Here is an 11390-nt window from a genome sequence, read left to right as displayed (position 1 = left end):
AGCCAACGTTTGGATTCACAATTGAGTTTTGGTTCCTAACCCAACCAAATCCATTTTCAAATACGACAATGATGATGATGAGAATTGCCTTGAGGCTGGAAGGAGGAGGAGGTGAAACTGGAAAGATGTGGGTGACGACGACGATGATGAGACTTGCCGTGAGGCTGGGAGAAGGAGGAGGTGAAACGGGGAAGAGGTGGGTGACGAAGGTGATGATGATCGTGGCGAGCAGGAGACTCGCCGTGGGGCTGCGAGGAGGAGGAGGTGGAGCTCTCGCTGGAGCTGCTCCTCGTCTCCGTGCTTGTGCTCCTCTTCTTCATCTTGCGCCGTTTGGCCAGCGGAGCATTGTCCACCTTCTGCAGGCAGAAGCCCTCGCGCTTGCACTGGTTGAAGGCCTGCGGGAAGTGTGGGGGGCGCAGTGAGGGGGGGGGGGGGGGGGAGAGCCATGCGGGATGGTGAGGGGGCGTCACCGGGCCGGCCACTCGCGCTGCACGGCGCGGACGTGTTTAATATTTACACGGTTACCGAGCGTGGGGCCTAAAAGACCCAAAACCGTGAAGTGGCCGGAAAATAAATAACATCGCTGTCAAGAGTTGCGACAGATGAGAGTGGAACACTTTCTAGAATGGAGCAAGGTCATTATTATTTTGAGGGCTTTAGAACAGGAGACGAAGCGCAGGGAAGTGGTGAGTGGGTAGCGGTGAGTGGGTAGGGGTGTGTGAGAGAGGGTAGCGTGCTGCGCTACAAACCCGGCGACCCCAGTCCGAAGCCTGATCACGGCCAGCAACACCGGTGACGATTATCTGAACCGGTCCTGGGCCTCCCCGAGGTCTACTCAGCCTCAAATGAGACGGACATAGTGTTGGCCACCCACCCCCTCGTGTGCCGTGCTTACCTTCACAGGTGCTCGCTAACAGGACTTGCTCCAACTGTCTGTTAAGGCTATCTGGCGGATCGTTGTCTTTGTGAATGATCTGGAAGCCCGAATCCTCAACACCGGCGCGACCCTGGTCATGCGACCCCAGCGGCACGACCTTAGCGGCGTGACCCCGGCGGTGTGACCCTGGCTGCGTGACCCCGGCGATGACCTTAGCGGTGCGACCCTGGCAGTGCGACCCCGGCGGCGCGACCCCGGCGGCACGGGCCTCACGTGGAACGTGGCTTTGAAGTAGGTGTTGACGGAGGAGCCGGAGGAGACGAGGACGTCGGGTGTGAGCAGCGGGTTGGAGGAGAGCTGGCTCCCGTCCTGTAGCCACTCGTTGTAGCGCAGGCCGCTCATCTTCACGCGCTTGCTGGGGTCGACCGTGAGGAGCCCTGCTCGTCCCAATCGCGGCACCACATATCGCGCAGATTCGGTCACCGCTCACGAGACACATGCACCACGCACAACCACCACCCCTACCACACAACCACCATATCTACCACACAACCACCATGTCTGCAACACAACCAGCATCTCAAGCACAGACAACCACCACACACAATACGTATGTATGTTGAAACTTCTTTCGCACCGTACATAACCAACCGTGCTAATCAGAGGTGCGGGAAATACACAAAAACTTTGCGCATGACGCACAGACACCACCGCCGAATCACCGTCACGGCCCTCACGGCGTGGGGAGGCCCTCATCCAGCTGCGCAAGTGCAGTGGTTCTGTGTTACGGCTGGCGGCTGTACGGTGTTTGGGAGCGACGTGGATTGATTTACGAAAGCACGAGCAGAGCAGATCTCGAGTTGTTTTGTGTCAAGTCAGGAGCTGAGCCATCGCTTAAGGCAGCAGCAGCAGCAGAGAGACAGGCAGACGCTTCACAATCGGGAAGCATTCTGACCCGGAACAACAGCAGCAGTAGACTCACGAATAGCAGCAGTAGAAACAGGAGCTACAGCAGAAGCAGGAGCAAGAGTAGAAGAAACAGCAGCAGCAGCAGTAGGTACAGCAGCAACAGGAACAGCATGAGCAGCAGCAACAGGAATAACAGCAGCAGCAGCAGACACACGAATAGCAGCAGCAGAAGCTACAGCAGTAGCAGCAGCAAGAACAGACGAAGCAGCAGCAGTAGGTTCAGCAGGAACAGCATGAGCAGCAGCAACAGGAATAACAGCAGCAGCAGCAGACACACGAATATCAGCAGCAGACACACAAATAGCAGCAACAGAAACAGGAGCTACAGCTGAAGCAGCAGCAAGAGCAGAAGAAACAGCAGCAGTAGGTACAGCAGTGACAGGAACAGCATGGTCAGCAGCCACAGCAATAACAGCAGCAGCAGCCCTACCCTGTATGAGATCCTTGGCGGCCTGCGACACATTCTGCCAGGCTTCCCCCTCGAAGGAGAAGTCTCCCTCTTTGATCTTCCTCATGATGTCGGTGGCCGAGCTGCAGGTCATGGGCTGCCCGTGGCTCTGGAAGGGCACCTGCCCAGACAGCATGGTGTACTGTGCGCACAGACGCCGCCGCAGCAGCAGCAGCAGACAGGGGTGTGGGAGCGGACAGCAGAGATGAGCGACAACGCAAACACTGCCCACATCTCATCTTCATCGGCCACCACCTATACACTGCTGGATGAATCTTTCCGCACGTGTAATGCGGCCCTGTGGAGTGAGCAAGGCTTGGTGGATCACAAAGACAAAGATCCCCCCGTAAAGCCTTCACAGACTGTTGGGGCAAGTGCTGTTAGCGAGGACCTATACAGGCCGGAACGGCATACGGGTTGTCTCCCCAGCGGTGATCCTTAGACACTGAGTCGACCTAGGGGAGGCCCAGGACCGCTTCAGATAATCGTCACCGGTGGTGGCCATGAGCGGGAATCGAACTCGGGAAGCCAGGTTCGTAGTACAGAGCGCTAACCGTAACACGACCAAGCACACACTCGCTCATGAAACTCCACGGGTGTCATGGTCGCCACCTCTTGCAGCGTGAAACTTATGGCCAGGGTGTGATGGCAGTACAGCAAGTGGGTTAATATCACTAAAAGATAGACATTGTGAACAATGTCCATCTGTATTCCCGTCTGTACTGGGATTGGGTGTTACACTTCTCCCTTACTACGCGTGGGGGATTTTTCTCCGGGTACTTCCGGTTTCCTCCCAACATGCGCAAAACACTCAAAAATGGAGCCGGTCAACGATTGCAATCGAGGTCCACAGAGCTTGGAGGCAATCGTTAGAGACCGAGTGTTATCCCTCTTGCGCGCTTGCCAGTGAGTTCCCGCGTCTCTAAACCTCCGTCTCTCTCCGAGAGCGTCAACGCAAACTGCGTGCCTGCGTTGTATGTACTCAATGACGGATTATATTATTCGGAGGAAGTGATGAATTGTTCATGATGATGATTATTATAAAACGTGACGAGAGAAGTTTTGGTCATCGGCGGGCAACCATCGGTGGCACGTCACTCGAATCCTCCTTCAAATCGACTCGAAGAAATCGTCGTCGTCGTCGTGAAAGAAGAGTGATGAGGAGGCGACTAGGCATGGGCGAGTGAGCGAGAGACTCGAATAAATCAGCAATTGCTGCATCATCATCATCATCGATTGCCGACTGCTGCTTTACTCCTAATCCCTATCTGGTGCAGTAGTGAGGTAGGAACCGGTGCGCTCCAACCCCAGGTATGACGACAGGGAGGAGCCTGTGTGAGCGGTGGCAGCCGCTGCAGCAGTAGCAGCAGCGGTAACAGCCCCAGAAGCCGCAGCAGCAGCAGCCGCAGCAGCAGCAGCGAGCGCGGAAGAGCGAAGGGGGCGAGCGAGTGGGACGCGCCGACTCACGAGTATGACGCCGAGGCTCCACACGTCGCACGACTCGTCGTATCCCGCGTGCTGCAGCAGCTCGGGAGCGGCGTACTGCAGCGTGAAGCACGGCGTCTTGAGCGGCGCGTTGTCCTGTGGCTTGAGCCGCGCAAACCCAAAGTCGATGACCTTGATGGCGGCGCCCTCCGTATCATCCGCAAACAGCAGGTTCTGCGCCGGCGACAACGACGGGGAAGGGGGGAAGGGCGGATTCAAGAAATGACGACGGTAAAGACTCTCGTGCGTGACCTGCACCGTGGGGGGCCATGGCGCAGGGTGGGGTGGGGGGGAAGCCGGCAGCTTCGTTCCCATGGCCCACCATGGGCACGCGAGGCCCTACCCATTCAAGACGGCCAGCAAAACAATATTCGGACGTATTGGCAGTAAACACCGGTGTGCAGCAGAACACAAACGCGTCTCAAATCACAATTTTAACCGACACCACCACTTCGACAGCACGAGGAACTGATTTTGATGCGCCCACACCCCGCAAGATTTTGTGACCGGGTTTGCGAATCGCAGGAAAATAAATAATTATTACAAGCGCATTCACATTTTTTTAAAGCGACCTGGCCACAAATGATAGCTCAACAAAGTGGGTTACCATTTGGACCATTATAGCAGCAAAATTATCAAAATCATCAAAGCAAAGAAAGCGCCAATGGCAAATGTGCTCGATCGTTATCACTAACTACGGCAGATCTACACGACAGCGACCCTGACCTCGGGCTTGAGGTCGCGGTGCACGACCCCGGTATCGTGCATGAAGGAGGTGGCGGACACGAGCTTGCGCATGATGCGGCTCGCTTCCGTCTCGCTGAAGTGCGACCGCTTCTTGATCCTCTCCAGCAGCTCCCCGCCTTTGAGCAGCTCCATCACCAGGTACGTGTGCAGCTGCGGGGGCGACGCGGGGAGGGAGAGGCGGAGGGAGAGGGCGCGGGTGAGCGGAGTACGGCGGAACTCACGGCAGCGCAGGGAAGCCCCGGGCACGGAGGCGGAGGTGCACGAAGAACAAATTTACGCTGAGCAACTGGGGGGGGGGGGGGGGGGGGCGGCCCCTCTCGTCTCCACTGGCAACCTTTGGGAAGCATGTTCTCCCTCTGCTCGCGTGGATTTTTCACTGGGTCCTCTGGTTTTTCCCTCCACATTTAGAAACATGCATTGAGAGTATTTGGCTGCTATAAATCTCCACATAATAAGCAACTTCGATGAGCTATCGTTAGTGGCCAGTTCGCTTCTGAAAAAGAGTTATATAGCCGAGTGGGGCTTGCCGGTTTAAAGAAAAATATGGTTTCGGGTTCGTACAAATATTTTCGTCTCTTCCCCCAAGTTTGCCCCGATTGCCCGACAGGAGCCACATCACGAGACGGGAGAATCCATTCGCAGCTCTCGCAGAGCAGCACGGCCCGGAGAGAATGGTCCGAGCTACCTCTGAGATCCCTTGACTTTGTACGGTGCGAAATTATTTCAACATACATACGTAGACTCACACAGAGACCCGTAGACTCACACAGAGACCAATAGAATCACACAGAGACCCATAGACTCACACAGAGACCCATAGACTCACACAGAGACCCATAGACTCACACAGAAACCCGTAGACTCACACAGACACCCATAGAATCACACAGAGACCCATAGACTCACACAGAGACCCATAGACTCACACAGAGACCCGTAGACTCACACAAGATACCCATAGAATCACACAGAGACCCATAAACTCACACAGAGACCCATAGACTCACACAGAGACCCATAAACTCACACAGAGACCCATAAACTCACACAGAGACCCGTAGACTCACACAGAGACCCATAGACTCACACAGAGACCCATAGACTCACACAGAGACCCATAGTTTGTTGTCCTTCCCCCGCACCTCCGATTAGTACAGTTGGCTACGTACGGTGCGAAAGAAGTTCAACATACATACAAGTGACCTCTGATATAGAGAGTAAGGAGGCAACACTTCTCCACCCACGCTGTTACACAGAGTGACGTTTGTCACATGATCCTTATGGCGGTACCTCGGGGTACCAAATAATACAAAATGGCTGAGGCAATTAAATATTTTATTTCTGGGACACTATTTTTTCCAGGGGTGTACTTAACTCCGCGACTGGGGTACCAATCAATCCGAAATCAATGCCACTCCGCGATGTCGAAACGCAGCGAGGACGATTATCGCCGAAACCCTGAACGCTCGTACGCGCTGTGGTAGTGCATCGTGTACAGCTCGTCGAGATGAGTCGATTGCCGCATCGCCGACCATCAAAAGACTAAAAATGACTGCATCACGGACATTATGCGAGAGCCGGGGTAGTATGGTGCCCTGGGGTACCGCCATAAGGTTCACATGACCGACGATCAATTCTCCGAGCGAAAATTAAAAGTTACACTTTTTTTGTGTGCAGTCATTGTTTTGACACAACACCCGACGTTTCGCTGCGCGTGCTGGGGAGCCTCTCCAGAAATCTCACGGCTTCACGGTGGAGATGCTGGCCAGCACGTGGAGCAAAGCGTCAGGCAGCATGCCCACCACAAACACATCCAGCACTGTGGAGGCAGCTGCAAGGTTGGTGGATCGCACACAGATGTTATGAGACTCCTCCCCGTGGGTGTTGGGGAGGAGTCATACACCCCGACTCAGCCAGGAAAAGGCGGTACAGCAAAATAAAGTGGACTCATATCACCTGTCGTTACTGTAAAGGATAGAGCGTTGTCCCTTCGCTGACACGTGTGGGTTTCCTGCCGGGTGCCCTGGCTTCTAACCACATTATACACTCATCAATCGGCTGAAAACATCGTAACCTGTGAACACGCCTCCGCCTGTCGTGGGTTGCGCGGCGACTACGAGATGCAGTCGCGTAATTTTGTCGCCGCTTGTGTGGAAACTCCCAACGTATATACCAATAAAATGTAATAATCCGCGATGCCAAGCGAGCGTGCGTCCGTACCGTGTCGTGGTACACGTCGATGATGTTGACGATGTTGGGGTGCGCGTGGCACAGCTTGAGGGCGGCGATCTCCCTCTGCGTGTTGGCCTCCATGCTGCCGGCAACAACACGCGTCCGCTCAGCACCGAACACACACGCCGCAACTCCGCAACCATTCACGGGGGTTTCACCAACTCCACAGCACCACCCGGCAAAAGTTAAAATATGTAGCCGCAAAGGACGGCACGCCGTTAAAACGAGAGACTGGCGCGCGTAGAGCAGCGCCCCGCGGTGCGAGCGGCGCCTAGCGAAGGCCTAGTTACCGCTTGCTCACGATCTTGACGGCATGCTCCTGGCCCGTCTTCTTGTGCTTGCAGCGCCGGCAGATGGAGAAGCTGCCCTCCCCGAGGGGCGGCTCCTTCATGTCCATCTCGTAGTGCTGGAAGAACGGCGAATCCTGCAACGCATCCGCAGCAACGACGACACGTGAACTACTACAGCCCGGTCCACACGCGCGGCGACCCGCACGGCGACCCGCACGGCGACCCGCACGGCGACCCGCACGGCGACCTGCACGGCGACCCATGTGCATGGCGACATGCACGCAGGGTGACACAAACGGCAACACACACGCACGGCGACCCACAAGATAGTGTTGTCGCTGTGGTGACGCTAAGCTGGACATAAATAACAACAGCGCGTCATATTTTAGAGTGTCTTGTGCACGATTTGACCAGCGTACGGCTCACGAGCGCAGTCCCTCCGGAGCTGCCCGCACCCCCCCACCACCCCCCATCCCACCCACCTTCATCATGGCGCTGCGGGCCACCGCGGTGGTGGCCGGCCTCTCGGAGCCCGACTGCAGCTCCAGGGGATCGGTGGTGACGGCGTTCCGCTTGAACAGGATCGACGGAGCCACGAACGAGTAGCCCTGACATGACAAACACAAGCCCCGTTGGGGCAAGTGCTGTTAGTCAGCACCCGTGATAGGCCGGCACGGCGGCGCACCGAGTGGGCCATGTGGCCAGCACCTACTGCTGCTACTGCTGCTGCTGCTGCTACTGCTGCTACTGCTGCTGCTACTACTGCTGCTGCTGCTACTGCTACTGCTGCTACTGCTGCTGCGCTCGTTTACTGAGGAAAGCCTCACCGAGTCTGAAGACTCTTTTGCAGGAGGGTCCTCCCTAAGCTTTCACAGCAGGGGGAGATGACTTAAGTAAATCACAACGGAGTAATGTGCGGGGCGGGCATGTTTCAAACTTGGGTAAACCCCGGGCCGTTTCAAATGACATCACGGGATTCTTGAGCGTCCACTGCGGAGCGGACGGCGCACAGTACCAAGATGGCTAATACACCCGCGGCAGGAATAACCAGGGTGGCCAGCGTGATTCGCACCACGAACCTCCGCAACGAGCGGGTGAACACGCAACCGCGGATGAAAAAAAGTAAGAATAGGCTTTACCCCCCTTCTGGAAATAAAACAGGTCTTAAGGCGTTCAAACACTTGCGGCAAAGCACGCAAAACAAACACGCTCTGATAATATATTCAACGTCTTTGAAACCGATCGGCCTACACCAGAGATGGCCTCCTTTGACGGCCTCGTCTCACAAATGTCGGACCAGAGAACGACGCCAAAAGTGAACAGCACAAAGGCAAGGCAAGCGTCAAAGCATCGATAGTAGCTCGGGTTGGATAACACCAGCAGTTCCGTGCCACCGTGCACGGCACCAACCTTGAAGATCCGGTCCGAGTTGTGGGGCAGCGCCGCGGGGGAGTACGTGGGGTCCATGTCCGTGAACTCCTCCGCAAAGTTGCTGACGTCGAGCTCGTCGCGGATAACCGGCTTGAACGGAGCCTCCACCTTCTTAGCCGCAAGATCGTCCCAGCTGAGAGACTGGGGAGCGCACACACACAGGGGAGAAGTGGGACTGTGACTCGGCGGGAACGGAGACTCTGCGGGACCACGACTCAGCAGGGACGGCAATTCAGCGGGGATGGCAACTCAACGGCGACTCAGATGGGGCCGGGACTCAACGGGGATAGAGACCCAGAGAGACTGCGACTCAGCTGGGACCAGGACTCAGCAGGGACTGCGACTCAGCGGGGACGGCAACTCAACGGCGACTCAGATGGGGCCAGGACTCAACGGGGATAGAGACCCAGAGGGACTGCGACTCAGCGGGGACCAGGACTCAGCGGGGACGGTGACTCAACGGGGATTGCAACTCAGCGAGACTGCGACTGAACCACACAATGCACCACTCTGAATCCTTTCACAGCCACGCTAGTTTTACCTGAAGCCAGCAACTTTTAAAATTAGTTCTGTGGACCTGCTCACGTTTTATGTGTTGGTAAGAATGCGGCCGTTGCCCTGGTCCCTTGTGTGCAATAACTTTATTTTCCAGATGTTGCCACTGGGTGGCCGTAAACAAAACCTGCGCTCGGTCACGTGACACGATCTCGGCATCGGCCACAGGAGGAGGTTGTCGTCGCGAAGTCACAGGAACGGGCGGCGCCGGCTCTGAGAGGGTTCACCGTTGCAGACCCACACATGGTTGGCGGCCAGGTGACTCCGAGGTCGGAAACGCCGATCCAGCGAATCTCTCGACCGTGAAAATGCCGAGTCACCCGGTATACATACCTATCAACCCCTTACCAGTGCCTACCTTATTACAGACCAATTCAGACCTTACTGGTCACTCCGTGCCCTTATAAATCGCAATGTTCATCCAACAAAGTCCCATCACAAGGGAGAAAGATAAACACATAGACAAAAAAAATGTGGCCCATGTTGAAACGGCTGTACGCAGTATGGACGGGAAAACTCATTTTCCCTGTACAAGAATACAGGTAAACCTTATGGGCTGATAGGTATGGCTATAACAACTACAAAGACAATTCTAGATTTGAAGCTTTCGTGACTGCAAGGAATCATCTTCTTAGGTTTTTTCGGTAAAGTCACGAAGAAAGTAAAATAAAATAAAAACAAAAATCACAAAGACAATGATCCCCCCTGTATAACTTTCTCAGACTGTTGGGGCAAGTCCTGTTAGCGAGCAGCACGGGTGGCCAACACCACGCCCAGCCGCCTTTGTCTCCCCAGTGGCGATGTTTACAGACCACACCAGGTACTCATTTGGGGTTGAGTCGACCTAGGGGAGGCCCAGGACCGGTTCATATAATCGTCACTGATGTTGGCCGTGAACGGGGAATCGAGCTCGGGTCGCCGGGTTCGGAGGAGCAGTGCGCTAACCACAACGACACGACGGCTCCCCACACACACACACACCACACATCTCTTGAGGGCCGCAGTGTCATCGAGGTACGTGGCCGAGTTCTTTTAAGGCTCCTCTGTGCGAGCCTGACCGCTGCATTAGTGACACGGATGCTGCAAACGAACCTTGAAGAAGGCGTGGTTCTTGATCTCGTCCGCCCCGGCGGGGCCGGAGCCCAGACGCCTCTTGGGGTCCTTGACCAGGAGCTTCTGGATGAGGTCACGCACCGGGTTGCGAATGTCACCCGGGAAGGGCGGGTCGCTCCGGAGAATCCTCCTGCGCAAACGCGGGCACGGGGAGCGGGAGAGAAGGAGGGAGCGGAGGAGGGAGGGAGCGGGGGAGCGAGGGGGAGCACGGGAGAGGAGGTCAGCAGGACGAGCAGAACTCCGCTGGGTGCTGTGGCTCTGGGTCCGTGTGGAGCAGCAGGAGGGTGGAGGCTCGCACTACAAGGTGAGGTCGGCCACACGTTTCCTACCGTCACTTCGCTTGTGCCAGGACCTCTCTCTCTGCCTCACTCTACTCTCCTCCACTCACTCTCCGCTCCAGCAGCCTTCGCTCAATGGGAGGTCATGCATTTTCCTCTGCTGCGCCCAAAGTCTGGAACTCCCTTGAGTCCAGCCGTCCGTGCTGTTGGCTCCCTGACCCCTGTTCAAATCCAGGCTCAACTCTTTGTTTCCCCCGCCTCTGACTGCCTCTCTACGAAGTGAACACGCGCTTCTGTAGACAGTCTTGAAGCGCGGTCAAATCCACAGTCGTCTGTTGTCTTGTTGAGCCAGGTGCACACCTGAATGATCGGTTGCATGCAACTTGGTTGCAATGCAACAGAGTGGCTTGCATGCGGACGTCCCAGCAACCGGCCGCTCAACCGGTTACGATTCCCGCTCAGAGCGATTCGCGGCGACGCGTTTCGTCACGCGCAGCATTTGTTGTTTCCGAGCCCGCGACGCGGTCGTCACAATCCTGACGCGGGTGGGAAGGGGGTGGAGGCAATAGGGCGAGGGGCGGGGCTCTGCGGTAAGGGGGCAGGGCCAGACGATGTCGCCGTACGCACGCTGACGACGCGAAAGCCGTTGCAGGCACCGATGTACGTCGCGCCACTTCCGGGGAGCGATTGGTGTGGAGCCGCCCGGCACGAGAGGCACTCACTTGGAGATCTCCGACTGGTTGTTCTTTTCTCCCTCGACCGTGAATGGGGAGGCGCCCGTCAGAAACTCGTACATGAGCACACCCAGGCTCCACCAGTCCACAGCCTGGCACAATCATACAGGACACAGCAACATTCCCATAGGGCAGTGCGTCTACATTCTAGATTTTAAGTTTTCGTGACTGCAGGGATCCATACTCTTTGGTTCTTTCGGTAAAGTCACGTGGGTATAAAATATAAAATAA

The 11390-nt window shown here is 56.1% G+C and overlaps 1 protein-coding gene across 2 annotated transcripts in view; it reads right to left on the bottom strand.

Annotated features, from left to right (window-relative positions):
- LOC144734706 (ribosomal protein S6 kinase alpha-5-like) overlaps window positions 1-11390 on the bottom strand; it is a 51629-nt gene that overhangs the window by 11046 nt on the left and 29193 nt on the right. Inside the window, exons 7-17 of one of the 2 annotated variants that reach the window (XM_078617021.1) lie at window positions 11148-11251; window positions 10127-10277; window positions 8459-8620; window positions 7531-7656; window positions 7049-7182; window positions 6747-6840; window positions 4506-4676; window positions 3762-3953; window positions 2277-2436; window positions 1151-1314; window positions 158-395 (exon numbers count right to left, since the gene is read on the bottom strand). In XM_078617021.1, coding sequence (XP_078473147.1) covers window positions 158-395; window positions 1151-1314; window positions 2277-2436; window positions 3762-3953; window positions 4506-4676; window positions 6747-6840; window positions 7049-7182; window positions 7531-7656; window positions 8459-8620; window positions 10127-10277; window positions 11148-11251 — 1696 coding nt within the window. The remainder of the gene's footprint in view (window positions 1-157; window positions 396-1150; window positions 1315-2276; window positions 2437-3761; window positions 3954-4505; window positions 4677-6746; window positions 6841-7048; window positions 7183-7530; window positions 7657-8458; window positions 8621-10126; window positions 10278-11147; window positions 11252-11390) is intronic. The other variant, XM_078617022.1, reaches the window with a different exon arrangement.

This window comes from Lampetra planeri, chromosome 52, assembly GCF_965212315.1.
Source record: "Lampetra planeri chromosome 52, kcLamPlan1.2.h2, whole genome shotgun sequence".
Classification (NCBI taxonomy): Eukaryota; Metazoa; Chordata; class Hyperoartia; order Petromyzontiformes; family Petromyzontidae; genus Lampetra; species Lampetra planeri.
The sequence above is the reverse complement of the archived record's forward strand: the minus strand, read 5'-3'. Positions and strand labels throughout refer to the sequence as shown.